This window comes from Ilyonectria robusta (assembly GCF_021365365.1).
Source record: "Ilyonectria robusta strain PMI_751 chromosome Unknown BGZ61scaffold_15, whole genome shotgun sequence".
NCBI lineage: Eukaryota > Fungi > Ascomycota > Sordariomycetes > Hypocreales > Nectriaceae > Ilyonectria > Ilyonectria robusta.
Genome location: NW_025764449.1, coordinates 834,378 through 854,214, shown reverse-complemented (window position 1 = coordinate 854,214; position 19,837 = coordinate 834,378). Strand labels below are relative to the sequence as shown.

Here is a 19,837-nt window from a genome sequence, read left to right as displayed (position 1 = left end):
GAGAACAGCACGAGTTAGTCGGATGCAGGTCAACTTCAGCATTCGGACGATGATTCGACGCGATGCCATCTTGATTGCTCGCTGAACTGTGTTTGAGTGTGGCGATGCTGATTGGCTTCGAGCTGTCCACGATTGATGTGACGCCTTTTGGCACCATGATGATGCGCTTTTCGGCATTGTTCGGCTGTGTAGAGACACCACGTCAAAATAAATGCGACAACTAGCGGCGGTCTTTGTCGGTCTTTACAATCGCTGTTTTTGCTGTCCCTTTTTTGTCCGACCCACGTCGCAGGATAAGTGTCGTTGGGCAAAATGTAGGCCTACTGGTCACTACTGGCGCCAGTTCTCGAGGCTCACCAATCGACAACACCACGCAAAGATGATGAGTTACTTCGACGTTGCGCAATTATGAAGCTGATGCCATGATACGTAAATTTCTATAGAGCAGTGTCTAATTTATGTATAATACAGCCCTCTCCCGCGCGCTTGAAAAGGAAAAAAAGAACTCGTTGATGCATTAAATCTATAACCAAAAACAATCCAGGTCGCCCGCTGTTAGATGCATTACCCCTTGTGATCAAAACGCCAGCGCTTGCTATTCTCCTTAACAAACCAACGGGTGATAAACGCGCCCTCCTCGGCCCACTCCGCCACCTCGCGGCCGTACCGCTCCTCCACGCCCTGCAAGAATGTCACAAAGTCCAAGCTCTGTACTGAATGGTGTTCGTGAGGGTCGGCGGTGAGATTGCTCAGCCGCCAGTCGACGTTCTCGATAACAGGGACGACAAGGTGTCGTTCGGGATATCGGGCGTCGCGGACGGTTAGCATAGCTCGGCCCGGGTTTGTAACGGTGAATTGCCATTGTCCTTGGCCGGTTTCGTTATTGGCCACATTCAGCGGTCGCAGAAGAGATTGGCCTTCGTAGGTATGGATCAGATCAATCGCAGCTTGCCGGCTCGCCTTGCTCAAGGATCCGGTCTCGAGAAGGAGGTCAAGAATCGTAGGCAGGACTTGGGAAGAGTGGACAGCGTCGTGGGCGTCAAAGGCCGGTAGTTGAGGGTGTGAAAGAACCAGCGGGACGTGATCGACGCCGATACTAGGGTTGTAGTATGGAGAGGCGAAGTTGTTTTCGGGTAGGGAGACGCCATGGTCTCCGAGAAAGATGACCAAGGTCTCGTTGGCGACGCCTTGCTTGTCTAGGACGTTGAGAACCTTGCGAATCCATTTATCGCCGTAACCCTCCGTGTTGATATAACGAGACATCATATCAAGGCCCCTGGCCATTGGCACGTATGGCTCTTTTGCAGGCATGTGAAAGCGGTGGTGCGTGGTGCTCGTGAGATGTGTAAGGAACACTCGATCGTTGTTGTCGTTGGCATCAGCAAAAATATCATTGATGTAGTCTTCAAGCGGGTCCTCCTCGAAGGCGAATTCGTTAATGTTTGCCAGCGTGACAGGGCCGTGTTTTGCGGCTGAGCTTCGAAGGTACTCTCGACCGATTGTGTTTTCTTTCGGGAAGCCCATCGCCGCCATCAGGTTGTTCTGGTTGTCGTAGTCAAGCGTCGCCGCCTGGTAATAATACGACTTCCAATTTGACTCCCGGTCGGCTGTCTCCGTCTGGGCCCCTTCCACATTGTTCATGGCTTCGAGAACGTGGGGCAGACACGGTTGGTAGATGTGATGACTGTGTTCAAGGTTGAAGTCACCAACCAATGGCGCCACGCCGCAGACTGCGCCAACCATGCTCTTGAGTGTATACGTTCCGGCGCTGTGGGCGTTGGTGAAGCGGACTCCACCGCGCTTTTTCTTTTCGTCATGTTCAAATCCATCATCATAGTCGCCCGTAATGAAGTTGGCGGTCGGAGTCAGATTGGCCAGCTTGTCTTGGACCTCCTGAGGAAGTTGGTGGTTAGGAAATGTCTCGGCGAAGCGGTTCCAGATCAGGCTGTCCTTTTTGATAGGGAACACGTCGTTTCTGGTGCTTTCGAGCAGAAAGATGACAACGTGTCGGACTGAAATGTCTTTCAGCTTGCCGCGCAATGATTGCAGCAAGGGCTCATCGAGGTTAGAAATCTTCATCGGGTCCGCGGCGGCGTCATAGTGCGTCTGATTCGTATACCAATCCTCAAACCCTGCAAGTGGTGTGTCCCTTGGCATCCAGCTATAAGACGTCGGTCGGGTGAGGGCTGATCGCTCGTCCCAACCACGCTGGATGCCGTTTCCGAAGTAAGAAGGCAAGTCATCGAGAAATGGTGATGTCGAAGCAAAGTCGATAAATGGCAAAAGTCCGCTGGTCCACGAGAGAAAAATCAAGGAAGAGTCCTTCGGCCGTAAAAATGACAGGATGAAGAGAGCAGTGAGCAGAATGGTGACCACGACGTGCGGCAAAGCGTGCAGGGCTCGCTTGGTTGATGGCCACGTTGGAGTTTCGCGTGTATCATATTCACTTGATAGAAGCGGCGAGGAGAGCGATGAGAATTTTGGTTTCTCGTCGTATTCGAGGTAGGTTCCATAGCTCAGATCGTCGTCATCCTTGGCGAACTGGTACCTTGACTGGTACCTGACGTATCGTTCGGGGATGTCGCGGTAGCTATTTCGAAAGCTTACGTAGGGATCCAGTGTACGTCCAACAAAGGCGATGGGCCAATTGACAATGTCTGCACCTAGTCCAAACAGCCCGTAGCAGGCGCATTGGAGTAGCCCGCTTAAAAAAAGAGCAACGCACACGACCACGATAAAGGTCATGAGCCCGGAGAGAAGAATGGCTCTCGACGTCGGGTCGGCGACAAAGCCTATGTTCCGCCAATGGATCTCTGATCCGGCGACGATGTAGAAGGAAACGGATACAATACCGAGAACGACATTGTAGGATATTAAACAGCCGGTGATGGTTGTGACGAGAGCGCGTAGCTTGCCCGGGACACTGGGCAACCAGTGGCTCAGGAGAAGCCTGATGAAAAGGAGAAGCAGTATGTCCTGGGTAAAGAAGGAAAAGAAGAATAGCAGCATTCGCTTCGGGGCTACTGAAAATCGGTGGTTGTGAAGGTGTGCACCCTTGGCGCCGCAGACTGCCAAGGCGATGAGAGTGAAGATGAATCGTCGGTTGGCGAGGCGTGAGCCAACAAGCGCGAGCCCTGGGAGTTTTCGGCTCATCTTGCTAGATGAGGCCGTCGAAGATGTTGGGAGGCTGCGAATTCGTTCTGATTGGCTGCGACTATCCTCGCAAGAAGGCGACGGGTCGCGTGAGCACTGAGATACTCGGCTGCTAACAAAACTCCCCCATTGCACTAGAGCTTGAGAAATAGACTTTGGCCGGATTCCGAGGACTGTAAAGCAGTAGAAATGCTGGGCACTTGCTCGCGATAAATAACGCTGCCCCCCCAGAGCCTGGTACGCCCCGTGTACACAACGAAAGGCTCGAATCCAAATGCGGCATGCTCCGCCCCGCGTTAGGCCTTATAGAAAGAGGTATCGACTAACGCTTAGGGGTACTTTGGGCTTGACGAGGGGACTTTGGGCTTGATGAGCTAGGCCTGGCTGCGCGTTTAGGGGGGGGAGAGTGCATTTCCTTGACAGTTTTCTTCGCCTCTCGCGCGCAGCTCAACGCTAGCAAGGCCTGCCAGCATCAACTACGAGCACAGGGCTGTTTCAAGAGCATACACGAAAAAGCAACATTGCCGAGGCACCCAATCATTGCGAGGGCAAATACACTAGGCACGTCCTGCTCCCCGTGAGGGCTGAGAGGTGCCCCCCCGTCTGGCGTATGGGCTGAAGGGTCCCCGTAAGGAGGGCTGAGAGGCGGCAGACTAACGCTCACCAATACCCGCTAGGCCCTGGTCAGCTGCGCCCATTGCCCCTGAGGTTACCGAGGCCGTAGCGGATGACTTGCCGAGACTGTTGCGACCTTATTTCCTCGGTGCTGTATGTGAGGTAGCCGGGCAGGGATAACAGGATGTGGCGCTGCTAGTGTTTGAACAAGACTTTTGAAAGGGCCCTTCGTACTGTCGTTGAGATGACTAGTGGGTCGGTTGGTTGCATGGGTATAAGGGGGGTTGCTAGCAGTTCCACAAGGCACCTTGGTCTTTCTGTGACGGGGTCGCGTGTGGTTTTCCTTATTGGATCCGTCGTACCCCTCAATGGATTTCTCGTATCCCGCTAAATATGCGGCATCTCCAGGCCGGAAATGTCCCCCACACAGCCCTGACTCGCCTTGATTCGGGGAGAGGAGCGGGTGTGGCAGCGGCTATGAGCTACTCGACGCGCCGTGTTCTCAAGATCTGCGATTGATGGGATCTGCGCGTGCTGGTGTCCCAGACAGCTACCGCCATTCTCCTTTAACTGGTGGAACCAACATCCCCGGACCAGGCTGCAGCAGCTGCTGCTGCTGTGCATTTAAAGGGATGTATGTCACCAACGACGCTACCGGATGCGCTATCCGCTGCGCCACTCGGATAAAAACAGATGCTGTTTTTCGTTTACCGTATCGAGTCATAAGATACGGGGGTACAAAGGGGTCTATGGGGTCTGGACTCCCCGAGGCCTTGGCAGATCCCCGTCGCTAAAGCACTGATGGAGAGATTGCCATATTCGGATGCATCTGGTCGTAGGCGCTTTTTCACAGTCGAACGGCAGCCTGAATCTTGAACTCGTCTTCGTTCGGAATTCGGCAGCGTAAATCTTGAACTCTCTTTCGTTCGGAATTCGGCAGCCTTAAATCTTGGTCTCACCTTTTGCTCGGAATTCGGCAGCCAAGGGTCGCCAGCCTTGTTCATGCTGTGGCCGCTGTTGGCTGAACGAGTCCGCATTTGGAAGCTATTTTCGGGTCATGTTGCCGATGCGCACAGGACCGTAGCTAGTGAGGCATCCCACTCGGCCGTTGTCGGTGGGAAGAGCTCCTTCTCGGAACCATTACGGCATCAGCCGATCAATATCTAGCCAACATTTCGATTTGCCTAATGAAGTGGGTTAGGCTTCCTTCTGGTCCAGTTCTTTACCCTAGGCCTCATCATTACATCCGGCACAGCCAGTCAGGCCTCTTTATTAAACGGGAGCCTAGCTCGCTCCACTGAATTTACGGTCGCCTACCAGCGCACAACGGGACTCCGCGGGTCACAAAACATGGGGTTCTATTGTAGATCGCGTGATTCCTGGGGTTCAGCTTCGGCTCGGTTGTTCATCAGCCCCTCTGTGGCTTAAGGAGTGGCCTTACATTTGACTTGCCACACTCAACCAACGTGCAATGTGCCAACTTCCACTAAACTCAACTTAGCCGGTATAAATCTTTATCCGTCCTCCATATCTGCCTACCTCGGTCTTCGCCCATCATGAGTGGGGCACAGCTTCTTCTAGCTCTCGGTGTTGTGCCTGATTGCATCTGGGCTGACGATGATGAAAACGAAGCCACCGTCTATGCTCAAGAAAAGGCACCAATCTTCCATTTCTACCTCAGATCCAATGACCCCCCTCGATGACTACTAGGACAAATTGTTAGTTGCTATCACGACATTGAAGTGTCGAATGATGCATCAATCCGAGATCCAGTCGCTACGCGGAGCGCTATCTGGTCTACGACTACAGTTACAATCTGGCCAAGTTGTATGATCGATTCGGCAGTCAAAAAAAGCTTGATATTTGGTCATTGCGGTAGCATTGGGTAGAAAATGCTTGAATTGTGGATAAAGTTGTGTTTTTTGGACCTTGTGCCGGCAACTTGCTCACCTTGAGGGAGCAGACAGAAGTTAAATTAGTTCGTGGCGAAGGTGATGGTTCGGTGCTTATAGGACAATATTTATCAAATTTCTTCGCCAAAGGTGGTATAGCTACTGAGATGTGTGTAGGCAGCAGCAAACTCGAGCGGAACGCAGATTCCTCTCCAGTGCAAAGCCAACTGGTGCCACCAAATCTCTTTAGCGGTCATGCATGCGCATCGTGTCATGTGTAGCTTCCACATGAACATCGGCGTCAGTACCGGCTTTTGCTCCCAAACGTCCTTAAGATCCACCTCGGGGGCTCAGTGATTGCTATGCTCAATTGTATTAACTGAATTCATGTCGCCGTCAACCACCCTGCTACAAATTCGCTGTTTTGTTGGGGGGGGGTTTAGTGCAGACCACACCCGTCCGTAGGGTAGGAGCTAGAGAGGGATAAGAGATACGAGAAGACATCAGGAAAACAGTCTCCTGAGGGCAGAAGATACAGAGATCAGTTGATCTATTGCTTTTGGATACCTCTAAGAAGAAAAGAAGGGAAATATCGACAAAAGCTGCTGTAACAACTTTCGTGTTATGAGCTTACTGAGACTAATGGTGTCATGTTAACTAGAGAAGAGAAACAGCATGCTGTCTTATTTGCAAGCGGACTTAATGCCTTAAGCAGGGCCAGTCTAAGCTAGCTGCTGGCCTCTACTGTAATTAAACTCCAGGTGGACTGTTGGCCCTGTCACACTGTCCCTGCGCTATGTCGCTTTTGAGTAACGCCGAGATTACAGCAAGTTGGCGAAAATGAAACTCTTTTCCTGCGTAAAGTGATTCGAGGTGCGTTGTGCATAGGCCAAACAATTCTTTTGATTCAATGGGTCCATGATCCCCAGATATGGGAGTATCAACCACGAGGGCGTCTCTCCGCATTTTAGAGACGAAGGGGTCGCGGAAGCAGTTCGATATCGGCAAAGGCTTGGAAACCATTATCGCAGTGAAATATCTACCAGACCTAAGGGATTCGTTGCCTCCACCAAACCAAGCTGGAAGCTCCGTATCAGAGAGGACAAAGTTTTGCCGAGCCCAGCCGTCTTCGAGGACGGCTACTAGTGATTCTTGGCGGAGTTCTTGAAACATTACCACCAGTTCATGAGGCTCTTCGCCAAACATATTCCTTAAATGGGCAAGGGCGGCGGAGGCACGATCTGCAGCTCCAAGACGAGAGAGCCATAAACTCCAGGTTGCAATTTTAGGGACAGGAGCTCGCCTAAGTGGTCCAATCTCCTGAACGAAATGTGTCTAGGCTGCAGACTGTGAACTATAAATTCGTGGCCGAAGGAAGTTAGGACTGAGCTGTTGGGTGGCGAAAGGCCGGTGTTGTGGACATCTTGGGAGCCGTGTCGTCCCCGCGGTCGAGTGATACAGGTATAACATCCAGATATACATAGTTAAATTCAAAATCGGAGAGGTTATCGACATCGCGGAAGTCGCCCCGGCGCTTGAGTTCTTGAGCCATCAGGGCATGGAAATCGGATTCCCGTGATAGTAGTTGAGAAGCATGGAAAGGTTCAAATTCGAGCTCTAAGACTGCTGTTTTCCCCGAAAGAACGACATCTAGCGCGGTTCAAACCCGTTTTATCCCAACCGAACGAGCTACTACATCTAGGATATCATTGACCTAGAGATAGTAGCAAACCGTTTCGGTTTGGTTGTTCGCAAAGCTGGCACAATTTCCCAGGCAAGAAGCAGTGCCTGCCATAGATGACGGAGCGAGTTCCTGAATATGCAAGCAGCCGATACATATTCGTGAACACAGCGCGCCAGCAGCCGGCATATTAAGAGCGCCGCTTCACGTTCAGGACCTAAGGCAGAGCAACGCGGAGCCGTGGCACGATGGTGCGAGACTTGTTGAGCAAGACGAAGATTACCGAGGGTTTGGCGCTGCAAGGTACTAGATCCACCTCGATTTGTTGATCCTAGGTCGAATATGTAAGAGAGATCATATTACATAGAGATTAAATTCGGCCACGAAATATTAAGCCACCTTGAAGAATATTCACGTACTGGCCTACTCCGCTTTGTAGCGAAGCTCTTGGAACTGAGAGCTGATCCGGATGCAAGGATTTTCTTAACCCGGTTTTGAGAGAGTTATTTTCCCGTGGAGTTTATCTTTAGCATTTACCTGCAGAGTTTGTTCTTTACCGGTCCAAGTAAATGCTCAACAGGTCCATCATCCGGGATCACCTAGATTTGCCTCCCCACATATTGAGGCTACGACATCTTCTTGACCATTCAAGGTATGCATTGGGTCATGACTTCGACGTTACGTCTTCATAGCGTCGACGTTACATCTGCATCCCGTCATAGAAAGCGTGGCGTCGAGCAAAGGCAGCTGTTAGATTCGCGATGAGTCTTCGTCGTACAAATAGGGTCTAGAGTAATAGAAGTGAGTTCAATAGGCATGCTCTTTTGACTGCATTTGGTTTTTATTTTAAGCTCTACTCAATATCATCAGATAGATCAAAGCCAGGCAGAATTCTCAAACAGTAGAGATAAACAATACTTAAGTGCTAGACCCAGCACCGGAAGAAACAGTAGCTGAATAATAAGGTTGTTGCATACTGGTCTCTGCCTAAAATATTTGGTTATTGCGGTAGCATTGGGTAGAAAATGCTTGAATTGTGGATAAAACTGTGTTTTTTGACCTTGTGCTGGTACCTTGCTCACTTTGAGGGAGCAGACAGAAGTTAGATTCGGCCTCTGCCTAAGCCTTGAATTCAACCCCTTTGACTTCAACCCTGCTGTCTGTAGACAATAGGGTCAGTTAACAACCCTATTGTCTGCCGCCAAGAACCTTGAGATAGGAACCTTATTCCGAGCAATAAGATATAAGAGAGACTGATCTCTCCCACATCGTCAAGGGACCAACTTCCCTTCAAACAATCATCATCCCAATAACTTTCATCTTAATGACTTTTATATTAACTATCATTCGCAAAGCTCTTGTCAAGAATAACTCTATATATCAGGGATATACAACCCGATTCCGCCACAACATTGGATTCCTTTGGAATCTAAAAGACGAAACAGAAAGACGCAAGCTAAATGCCTTTCTAAAATTCCTTTAAGAAATAAACTGCATCCCAAAATAGCCAACGCGATCCGTTGGCTTTTATCCAGGCATTCTGGATGGTAGGGTCAGAGGCTGAACAGGCTATTTTCCTAAAGGAATTTTAGATGAGCATTTAGCTTGCCTCTTTCTGTTTCGTCTTCTAGATTCCAAGGGAATCCAGTGTTGTGGCGGAATCGGGTTTTGTATTCCTGACATATAGGGTTATTCTCGATAAGAGCTTTGCGTATGGTGGTCGATATAATAAAAGATGTTGAGGTGGGATGATTGTTGGAAGGGAAGTTGGCCCCTTGACGACTCTATAAAAGTTTAAATTATTATTTACTAGACTTGAGATATTGCTTCTTAATCTTACTCGGGATATGTCCTTGCCGTCAAGAATATTCTCAGACGCATGACTACTCAATGTATCTTATTTATTGCCAATAGATCTGTAACTCAAGAAATCAAAGATAAAGCGCGCTCTGAAGCGCCCGGATAAAAGAGCAAGCCCCCAAAAACGACAACACTAACCCCGAAGTCCTCCTAGCTGTGTGTCGGCAGAGTTTGGACAAAGTCAAGCAACTCTTCCAACGGCTGGGAGGTAATACTCTTGATCTATCATCTGCTACCTATAGAATATTAGCGATGTCCTGCTTAAGCTGGGCCAAGACCTGTTTGAGGACGCTCTCGGAGTTTTCGTCACCAAACGCATCCTCGGCACAGCAGCCTATTCGCTTTTAAGCTGATTGGTGTTTGGTATCAACGACACAATCGACGTCCCAGTCCTCTCCCCTTTCTACAAATGGTCGACGCGGCGAACTGATGTGACAGTTTTTGACGCTTTATGCTCCATCCTTGCCATTCCAACGATAGTTCGTTTCAAGATAACCAGAAGCCAGTTTTCTGACGATTGGAGGGATTGAGGTGCACTTATCCTAATCCAGTACGCGCCGAGCTCGATGAACGCATGGGAAAATCAGATATGAGCAGGCGAGCTTGAGAAAGTAAAAGTGCGATGTCATTGATTCTGTAAAAGCCAGCAGAAATTTGACAAAACAGCCTTGTCGCTGGAAAATTGATGAATGTATCTCTGGACACGGGTGGAATGTTCTTCTATAACTCTTTGACGGGCAATGGCCTATGGACAGAGGGCTCGAGGGCTAATGTGCCAGAAGTCGGAGCTGGCTTGTCGAGGATGTGCTATAGGTTGCACAGTTTAAACAACTGAGAGACTAGCAATCTGATGACCGGTTTGACATTGTATTTTTCCATACTTTGGAACCACACGCGTTTCCTTCCTTGCTTTGTGAATTGGCGTTGTGGCGGTTGTGCAACTGGTGGAGGCATGTAAAATTAAGAGAACATGCACAAATGACCTAGCCCTTGAAGAGTGGACAAAGGTCACTGGTAGATGCGTGATGCATATGGCAGCAATACAACTTGGTGTTGGGCCACAACTCACTCTTACTGTAATTATGGCATCTCACTCGAGAAAGGCGATGTAGTTTCAACGGATGACTTATGAAATCGAAAAGGCGATAGTACAATACAATGCTACAGATGATGCCTGTATGAGGAAGCGTGAGGGGAATTGCGCATGTTGGCCAAGTCTATTCTCAAAACCAATCAGTATTAACACTCTCAATTTACTTCATAGTAAGACGTTATGAGTCTTTAGATATACTCAGTAGCTCGCTTCTCAGTGTCCGTTCATGGAGATCAAACCAGTGACTGCTAGGGAGCTCGCCATCGCAGAAACTACGCTGGCGTAGACGATCATGACAGTATTGAAAATAATCATCTCACATGCACTTCCCTTGATTGGCTTCCCCATTATCTGAACGATAGCGAGCTATCAAGAACGCGGGGAAATATGGGACCCACCCACGAGCACGCGATTCTGATGGTTGTATTGTGCAACCCGGACATGCGCGAAATGATGTCGTCAAGAGTCAAGGAATTGCGCAATCTTGCACATCATCTAGACACGACCTAATGAGATATCGAGTCGACCCTGATGGGTTTAGCCAAGTCCCGTCATTTTGCGTAAAGCTGGCCCGAGCCCCTGCAGTTCTCGGCAGTTCACCCTCTCATTCAACAAAGCCGAGACTCCAACACCACCATGGCCTCCACCGCGCCGGAAACGGCTGAAAAGCCCAAGAAACAGCTTATTATCAATGCTTTTGTAGAGTCTTGCAGCGGGCATCAATCGCCCGGACTGTGGCGGCACCCTCAGGATCGGTCCTGGGATTTCAACAATGTCAAGCATTGGGTGAACCTTGCACAGCTCCTCGAGAAGGGGAAATTCCATGGCATTTTCATTGCAGATGTTCTTGTAAGTAAACATGCCAACTTGATTTTTTACCATGTTCTAACAAGAAAGGGCTCCTACGATGTCTACAAGGGACCTCAAAACCCAGATCCGGCGATCGTGTCCGGTGCACAATGGCCCGTCAATGAGCCTCTCGCAGTCGTCCCTGCAATGGCAGCTGCGACGAAAAACATTGGCTTTGGTGTTACAGTGGCGACAACTTACGAGCAGCCGTACCACCTTGCCCGTCGTCTCAGCACCGTGGATCATCTTACTGACGGGAGAGTTGGCTGGAACATTGTGACTGGCTACTTGGACTCAGCTGCGAGAAACCTAGGCCATACGGAGCAGCCAAGTCACGATGAGAGATATGCCATTGCGGAGGAGTATGTTGATGTTACATACAAGCTATGGTGTGTTGTTCGTAATCGAATGGTTCGTTCTTGACTAATTGAATTTAGGCAATCGTCTTGGAGAGATGATGCTGTGAAGCTGGACCGTGAGAAGGGCATCTACACTGACCCTGCTCTTGTGCGTTTGATCAACCACACAGGAAAGTATTACAACGTCCCGGGACCACACATCTGTCAACCATCTCGCCAGCGCACTCCGGTCATCTTGCAAGCAGGTACCTCCAGAGCTGGCAAGAACTTTGCCGCAAAGCATGCTGAAGCTATCTTTGTCGCCGGGCACAGCCCCGCGGTCGTTGCAAAGAACGTCGCCGAGATTCGTGCCCTGGCCAAGGAGCAATTTAACCGAGACCCAAGCAGCATCAAATTCCTGGCCCTGCTGTGCCCAATTATTGGAAAGACGCAGGAAGAGGCGCAGGCTAAATACGAAGAGCTTGTCAGCTACGGGTCCGAGGATGGAGCTCTGGCATTGTTCGGAGGCTGGACCGGAATAGACCTTGCCAAGTATGGCGACGATGAGGAGCTCCGCCATGTCGAATCCAACGCAATCCGCTCTGCCGTGGAGGCCTGGTCCAAGTCCTTGCCAGGAGTACCGAAGTGGACCAAGCACACGGTTGGAAACCATATCAAAGTGGGTGGTTTGGGAGCTACCGTTGTGGGAACACCAGATCATATCGCAGATGAGATGGAGAGATGGGTTGCTGAAGCTGACGTGGATGGCTTCAACCTGGCATATGCACTCATGCCTGCTTCGTTCGAGGAAGTCATCTCGGACTTGCTTCCAGTTCTGAAGGCTCGTGGTCTATTCTGGGATGACTACGCTGTTGATGGAGGCACTTACCGAGAGAACCTTTATGCGAAGGAGGGAGTCGCAAGACCACCTGCTGACCACCCTGCAGCACAGTATCATTGGAAAGCCGACTAGAGTCGCGGAAGAGAGCAAATCTTCCCAGGGACGTCTCAAAAAGAAATCAATGCAAGTTTATATATTCAATCCTCTTATTTTTCATGTCAAAACCCTCAATTTCCGGTATAATAGTTAGGTCCACTTGCGGGTTCGCTTTTCTCCCCTCCTAGCCCAAGACACAAAGTGTCTCATGATCAGTGCACTCTTGACATCTGCAACTCTTTCGCCTTGTCCATGCAAGCTACACATCCTCCAACAAGAACTTCATGACTCCTCTTTGCAGGGCGACTGCCGCGGCACTCCCGTGGTCCTCGCCCGCAAATTCCCACTTGTAAATATCTCGAATGCTCGGGCAGTCTTCCAACCGCGCTACCATGGCAAGTGCATTGTCCTTCATTTTCATGGGCCTTGTGTATCGCAGCCTCATTGCGAACTGCGCCTCCGACTCGCCAGTCTTTTGCACCAATAACTGCTCCTCCGATCCCCAGGTGACAAGCAACCGGGGCGCTGGGTTGGCGGGATGCTTGCGCTCGCGGAAATGGGTTTCCTGGCCTTTGACAATGGAACAGTGGTTGAACCAAATGGACGGACTGGCAGCGATGAAGGTATCGAAATGCGTCGGTTTGGTGAAGAGCGCGTTCAGGGTGAAGAGGCCGCCGTATGAGTGGCCGTAGAGGGCCTTGCGACTCGTCTGTAGTGGAGCATCTGGGAACAAGGCTCCTTCAACGTATGGCATGATGTCGCCGAGAATAACGTCTAGAAAATCGGAAGCGCCTCCGTAATTGATTCCGGTCATCGGAGTTCCATCCTTGGCAATTACAGTTGCATACTTTCCGTCTTCAGACGGCGGAGTGAGATCTGAGCCTCTGCGGCGATCGAAGACGGAATTCGTTACGGGATAGCCAACCCCGACAATGACGGTCCTGGTGCCACTCACGCTCTCCAGGCGTCGCGCAAAATCGACAGCTGTGAAGAAGTAGGCATTTCCGTCGACAAGATAGCTGCACAAGCGGCATCGCGGTCAGATCATGCGGATCCACGGGCGTTGAATGAGGCCTTTTATTACTCACATGGTGGAGACGGGAGCGTCGTCTGCTGGTTGCGCGCGGTTCTCGTTCCAGCACTGAGGCCACGCCACCTGGACCAGATAGTCGCCTCTCCTCGTACGCGCCGTGTACTGGCACGTGTTTGGAAGGTGGCCCTGCTCAAGCTCAATGGTTAGTTGCGTCATGGTTCTGCGGTGCTGGTGAGAGGTGAGATTTGGGAGACAGCTGGCTTTCTTGGCCAGTGGGATTTAATATCCGGCGCAAGGGACCGTGGTATTCGCGTCCATCATTCTTACAAGGTAGGGGTATCCACAGGCAACTAATAAATATGCCCTGATCTTCTGGCACCTGATCGTCTCCATCAGATTACGGTAATCAGATTGCCCCACAGCGACATCGAAAATTGATTATCTGCTCCTTTATCAGATCAAGTGCAGCGTTGGTATCCCGGGATACCCGTTGTGCAAGAAATCATTATCGGAGCTCCTTGCCCTTTTGAACCATGGTGGAAAATGTCGTCATGTCCAGCGATGGTCAAGCTGCGTTCCGCCTCGAATACCTTGGTGGCCAGGAAGGACTCAACTACCACGTAGCTGACGTGGTGGAAAATCTTTATAGACATGACCAACTCCATGCTCTGGACAACATCGCACCGCTTCGGCCAAAGTTTGACCAGATTGTGGGGTGGTACGACACCATCCTCACGCCCTCTGTCGACGAGAAACAAAGTTTAAGATATTGTGATTCAATGCCAACAATTAAGACAACCATTTCAAGTAATCTAAAGCGACATCCTGTCACCTAGAAATCATCTCTAATATCAGCCCCTGCAGCTCGTCATCAGCTTCAGCCATCCCCATCCCGCACATGCGCGCCCCTGTTGCAGATATGCGAATGCTTGTCAAGCTTGCATAGTCCTGGAAGTTGACAACCTCGACGGGCAACTTTGTGGCCAGATTGTCTGCATCGCCACCCGCTTCCATAATTGCCACCACGCGTCCACTTGTAGCCTCGAACTCGCTTGCCAGTGTCTTCCCATCCTCCCAGCGCTCGCTCAATGTCCGAAGGATGAACGCCACGTCCTGGATTGCCATCCACAGATCTACCGGCCGAATCGCTGGGGTCTTGGGTTCGCCGTCGGCTGTCTCTTCGCGAAGTCTCCAGTAGCTGTACAGCATTGCTAATCCTATCCAGTATACCTTTTCCGAGGCGATTTGGACGTAAAATATTGAATTAGACTCGACCAGCTGTCGGTATAGGGCTACAAACCCAAGCGCTGACTCCCAAAGCTCTGCCAAATCGCAGCAGCTTCGGTCTGGGATTCGACGGCATGGCCGAAGCAGCAAGATCTTTCCCATGAGCCATTCGCTGTCAACCAGTGTTTGGCTGTGTAATGGCGAGTTATCCTGCCTCCATGTGGTTAATTTCGTTCTTAATTCCGCCACAATATCAATGTTGCCGTCTTTCTCTGTGTCAGGCATGCTGTTTAGGCGATCGTAGATGAGAGACTGAATCTGAAGCACCCGATAGCGCTGTAGGTATCCCTCCACCTCAATCTCCGTTGCGCTTGACTCGATCTTGAATGTTGGCAAGTGAGCATTGATTACGGCATCGGCAATCTCGGTCGGTCGCCCACAACCGAGACTCATGGAGCGGTCGAACGAGTACATGCTCCACCAAAGTCGGCGGCGAGTTTCGAGAAGGCTTGGACTGATTGGTTCCGACGGATCTTGGTGAAGTCCCAGGTCCACACAGTTCCGCATTCCGACGCCAATAAGATACCAAGCATCAAGGATCGAAGGGTTCAAGGTGGCAAATTGTATGAGAAACAAGATGGACTGGACCCCTCCGATCGTGTTGGGCAGTATTGCAGCCTCACGAAACATCATTGCCGCATGGAAAAGACGCTTTGCTGGATCTGCAGTGCTCCGAGACAGGCTTGAGGTGGAAATGGCGAGGACGAGGAGGACTGTGAAGAAACTGGTGCCCTCGCTAAGTCGGACCCTTCTGATTTCCGGAGTTTCGTCCAGTAATCCGTTCGCCGTCTCATACGTTGGCGACTGAATCATGCCACTGGCCAAGGGAACAGAAGTTGTCGCGTAGACGTGGTTGAACTGAGCCCAGAATCCCTGGATGGAAAAGAATGGCAGCCGGGGATATATGTGTGTGATATAGTGTTGAACCAGTTTCAGCGCCGTGTTCTGTTTGGGCAAAAATTCTCTGGGATTCTGAGACAATTCCAGACTGGATAGAGACGAAAGGGGGCTTTTGCTTGCTGCTGCGAGCACCACTGTGGAAAGTGATGGCCCGTCAAATGTTGAAGCGTAGGATGAGGCTAAGATGGGAAGGGCACCGATTTCTGCAATCAAATTGTCAATCATGGACGTTTGGTGGCCTTGGTCGTCGGGCGCATCAAAATCAAGAGGAGGTGAGGAATTATTTTGGCGGCGTTGCAGCTCGGCTTGGAGACGTTGGATCTTGGTCTGTAGGTGGGTGGGATAATCACGACCATGCGATGATTTCGACAGAGAGCAAGTCGATCCTCGGCCGAACTTGGTGCAACCGCCGCATATTGGTGCTATGCCATCGCACTGCCAAAAGATTGTCAGTTGGTAGCGCGATGTAAAGGGCAATGGGATTACCTTTATCTTGCGCGTCTTGCAAAAGGAGCACGCGGAGAAGACCTGCGAGATGCGCAATAGAACATCACGGCGCCGCCGTCCTTCTAATGGAGTGGGGGGTTGACTCATTCCGGCTGGTTAATATGATACTCTAGGAGAATGAATCAATTATTATGAGTTAGACAACCACTTAGATCCTGCCCGGTTTCATTCGTGGACGCTGTCATCACCTTGGTGTTGAGAAGGAATGTTCCGTACCAACAGGTTTCCTGTCCTCAGGCATTGATTTCCTCGTCGAGTACAATGACGTGAAACCTCAGGGAGTAATTAAACGACCCAATCTCGAGTATCCGTAATCAATGTCTCATCTGTCGAACTGAAGAAAGAACCGCAATTACTTGCGAGATTGTGTCTTTCTCTGAGATTCAGAACCGAGGCCACAAGCAGGTTCTGAACGTGGAGCTTCCCCGCAGACCCCCGCAGCTGATCAACTGCACTATCGATTGATCCTGGTCTCAAGCGGCTTTATCCCGCGATTCCCTGTCGTCACGATGCAGTTAGTCGAGGTGTTGGCGCTGCAGCGTGCGGGGACAGACGGAACCGCCGGTTGCATGGGTCTCGGGGTCAACATGAGGCCGTCGGGCGTTCCGCGATATGACGGCGGAAAGATTCTCGCTGCTTAGAGAGTGCATCGCGTCACTTCGTGTTGTGCAATCGGGCCCTTTGACGAGCTGGTTCTGATGATTTGCCACGCCTCCATGTGTGGGACGCTGCGGAGGGTGATTTGCGAACATATATCATAGATAGCCATTCCCTAGACCTAGCATCCCGAGTCTGTCGTAGCCTCATTTACAACTCCCTCTCTGTACTGCATTCTATCATGGCCCCCGCTCGCATCGTCCATGACCCCGTCCTCCGCCGCGAACCCGCCGCGTCGTCTCGCCAGTATGAAGATCGCCACGTACAGGCCGACTTGTGCGTCTGTGGCGGCGGTCTATCCGGAACCATCGCCGCCATCACAGCCGCTCGCCAAGGCCTCTCGGTGATCTTGATCCAAGACAGGCCAGTACTGGGAGGAAATGCGTCCAGTGAAGTCCGCTTGTGGATCTTGGGCGCGACGTCACACATGTTCAATAACAATCGATATGCGCGAGAGGGCGGGTTGCTTGACGAGATCCTGCTCGAGAACTTGCATCGCAACCCTGAAGGAAACCCCGTTCTTCTTGATACAGTCCTTCTCGACAAGGTCCGCAGCGAGCCCGGCATTAAGCTGTATCTGAACACGGCGTTGGTCGCATGTGACAAGGCCGACGACCGGATCGACACCATCAAGGCATTCTCATCCCAGACGTCGTTGATGTTCACGGTAAAGGCACCTCAATACATCGACTGTACAGGCGATGGCGCGTTGTCATTCTTAGCCGGGGCCCCCTTCCGCGTGGGCGCAGAGCAGCGCGACGAATTCGGCGAGAAGTTTGCCCCGTCCTCCGAGTACGGCCACTTGCTCGGGCATTCCATCTACTTCTACTCCAAGGATGCCGGGCGGCCCACCAAATTCGTTGCTCCGTCTTACGCCCTAAAGGATGTCGAGTCCGAAATCCCAAGATTCAAGAGCTTCAGCACCAAAGAGATGGGATGCCGGCTCTGGTGGATCGAGTACGGTGGGAGATTGGACACCGTGCATGACACTGAGGAAATCAAATGGGAGCTCTGGAAGGTCGTGTACGGCGTCTGGGACTACTTTAAAAACTCGGGGCGCTTTCCGGAGGCCGAAAACCTCACTCTTGAGTGGGTAGGGACAATTCCAGGCAAGCGAGAAAGCCGGCGGTTCAGTGAGTTTGTCGAGATGTCTGAAAGGGAAGAAGTTTAACACGAGACCAGTCGGTCCAACTATCATGAAACAACATGATATTGTGGAACAACGCTTCCACTCCGATGCCGTCTCCTTTGGAGGCTGGTCGCTTGATTTACATCCTGCTGATGGAGTCTTTTCTGAAGTTGACGGCTGTACCCAGCTTCACTCCAAGGGTCCGTTATGATTCGTGCTTTCAAACCAAGTCTCTAACTTCCTATTCCAGGTGTCTACCAGATTCCCTTCTCCTCAATGGTCTGTTCCGAGATCCCGAACTTAATGTACGGAGGTCGTACCATCTCCGCGAGCCATGTGGCTTTTGCCTCGACTCGAGTCATGGCGACGTGTGGTGCCAATTCCAATGCCCTGGGTGTCGCTGCATCCCTATGCAAGAAGTTATCCGTCGATCCCATTCAACTCTTGGCCAAAGATAATATGAAGAATCTTCAGCTTGAGCTTATGAGATTTGGCCAGTTTATTCCGGGATATAAACTAACCGACCCTGAAGACCTCGTGCGTCAGGCCAGCTCTATTCAAGGCTCGTCTACATTTGAGCTTTCCACGCTCCCAGCAGATGGACCCGCAAAGGTTCTGGTCCGAAGCTTGGCACAGATGCTGCCGTTACCCGCGGGGCCTGTGCCGAAGTTCTCTGTGACGGTCCTCGCAGTGGAAGACACGACTCTTGAAGTCCAGCTTCGCGGCTCGCAGAAGCCCTACAATTACACCCCGGAGGTTATCCTCGCAGAGAAGCAATTTGATCTAAAAGCGGGATCAAATCAGATCTCTATCGAGCTGGATGTCTCGAACCCGCAGGCGCAATATGTATTCCTCTGCTTTATGCAGAATGACTTGGTGGCTATCTCGACTACTCTAAAGCGTGTCTCGGCGCTTATGACTGTCGAACACGAGTGTGATCAACACATGGATGAAGACGTCGGGGTGGATTTGTTCGAGCGGTGGACACCAGTCCGCAGGCCCATGGGTCACAACCTCGCGTTGACAGTCGAGCCTCCACTACAAGCCTGGTCGGCTGAGAATATCCGGAATGGAGTGCCGCGTCCAACGAAGCGAACCAACTGCTGGGTACCAGCAGATCAAGGCGATAAAGCGATACTAACAGTCTCTTGGGATTCGCCTGTCAAATTGAGCAAGGTTGTGGTGCACTTCGATACAGACTACGACCATGCTCTAGAGTCAGTCCAACGTGGCCATCCGGAGCGAAATATCCCTTTCTGCGTGAAAAAGTGGCGAATCGTTGACCTCTCGCACCAGGGCGCAGAGACGGAGCTCTTCTTGGAGGACAACAACTACCTGTCGCGACGCGAAGCGCTCTTGGAATCTGATGTCTTCGTTAGTAAGATCGGGGTCGAGATTCTGGAGCTGAATGGAGGAGAGCATGTACTCGGAGGTATCTTTGAGGTTCGTGCATATGAATAAGAGAACTCTCTAGGTCGTTGGCGTTAGATTCAATGTAATTTCTCAGCTTAGGCTAGTTAGAGGTCAACTTGCTCGTTAAATATGCTTGGATAGATCGCAGCAATATTGGGCATGTCACGTACAAGCTACTTAAGTACAACCGGTGTTGCGACCCGTCTGAACTCCCATCCCCAGAATGGCTGGGTGCAGCTGTAAACCTTTTACTAAGCCACTGGGCAAATCGTAGGGATGCAAAACCTAAGTGTGATCACGCGGTTCAGAGATACGTACAGACGAAGCTTAAACATTAGTGAGATCAGTGGAATTCATAAACAATGTGCAATCGTCCATTAAGTTCTATCGCCCCGGAGTAATTTGAGGCTATGTAAACACTGTTAGCGCCGTGAGCCACACAGTCTTGATTATAGATATGACTATATTGCGTCACGCGTGAGGAATGGCCCAT

At 50.9% G+C, this 19,837-nt stretch overlaps 6 protein-coding genes across 6 annotated transcripts; 2 read left to right on the top strand and 4 right to left on the bottom strand.

Moving 5' to 3' along the window:
- Nucleotides 1–414: 414 nt before the first annotated feature.
- On the bottom strand, nt 415–3,474 carry BGZ61DRAFT_455655 (alkaline-phosphatase-like protein). Its single transcript, XM_046246413.1, has one exon. The coding sequence runs from the start codon at nt 3,151–3,153 to the stop codon at nt 565–567; it is 2,589 nt and encodes an 862-aa protein (XP_046102042.1). The 5' UTR covers nt 3,154–3,474; the 3' UTR covers nt 415–564.
- Nucleotides 3,475–6,410: 2,936 nt separating this feature from the next.
- On the bottom strand, nt 6,411–7,212 carry BGZ61DRAFT_480391 (uncharacterized protein; the record flags this gene model as incomplete). The annotated part of the gene is made up of 2 exons (XM_046249184.1): nt 6,411–6,980; nt 7,141–7,212. 2 exons carry the CDS (start codon nt 7,210–7,212, stop codon nt 6,411–6,413), a joined length of 642 nt encoding a protein of 213 aa, XP_046102041.1.
- Nucleotides 7,213–10,787: 3,575 nt separating this feature from the next.
- On the top strand, nt 10,788–12,507 carry BGZ61DRAFT_394523 (luciferase-like domain-containing protein). Its single transcript, XM_046242900.1, has 3 exons — nt 10,788–11,143; nt 11,192–11,532; nt 11,581–12,507. Exons 1-3 carry the CDS (start codon nt 10,931–10,933, stop codon nt 12,452–12,454), a joined length of 1,428 nt encoding a protein of 475 aa, XP_046102040.1. The 5' UTR covers nt 10,788–10,930; the 3' UTR covers nt 12,455–12,507.
- Nucleotides 12,508–12,565: 58 nt separating this feature from the next.
- BGZ61DRAFT_60043 (Alpha/Beta hydrolase protein) lies at nt 12,566–13,764 on the bottom strand. The gene is made up of 2 exons (XM_046256897.1): nt 13,507–13,764; nt 12,566–13,437 (listed from the first exon to the last, which is right to left on the bottom strand). Exons 1-2 carry the CDS (start codon nt 13,665–13,667, stop codon nt 12,678–12,680), a joined length of 921 nt encoding a protein of 306 aa, XP_046102039.1. The 5' UTR covers nt 13,668–13,764; the 3' UTR covers nt 12,566–12,677.
- A 515-nt stretch (nt 13,765–14,279) lies between these two features.
- On the bottom strand, nt 14,280–16,232 carry BGZ61DRAFT_357142 (fungal-specific transcription factor domain-containing protein; the record flags this gene model as incomplete). The annotated part of the gene is made up of 2 exons (XM_046240851.1): nt 14,280–16,073; nt 16,125–16,232. 2 exons carry the CDS (start codon nt 16,230–16,232, stop codon nt 14,280–14,282), a joined length of 1,902 nt encoding a protein of 633 aa, XP_046102038.1.
- Nucleotides 16,233–16,983: 751 nt separating this feature from the next.
- On the top strand, nt 16,984–19,392 carry BGZ61DRAFT_495768 (FAD dependent oxidoreductase-domain-containing protein; the record flags this gene model as incomplete). Its single annotated transcript, XM_046250939.1, has 3 exons — nt 16,984–17,935; nt 17,985–18,110; nt 18,182–19,392. The coding sequence occupies 3 exons, from the start codon at nt 16,984–16,986 to the stop codon at nt 19,390–19,392; spliced, it is 2,289 nt and encodes a 762-aa protein (XP_046102037.1).
- Nucleotides 19,393–19,837: the final 445 nt, after the last annotated feature.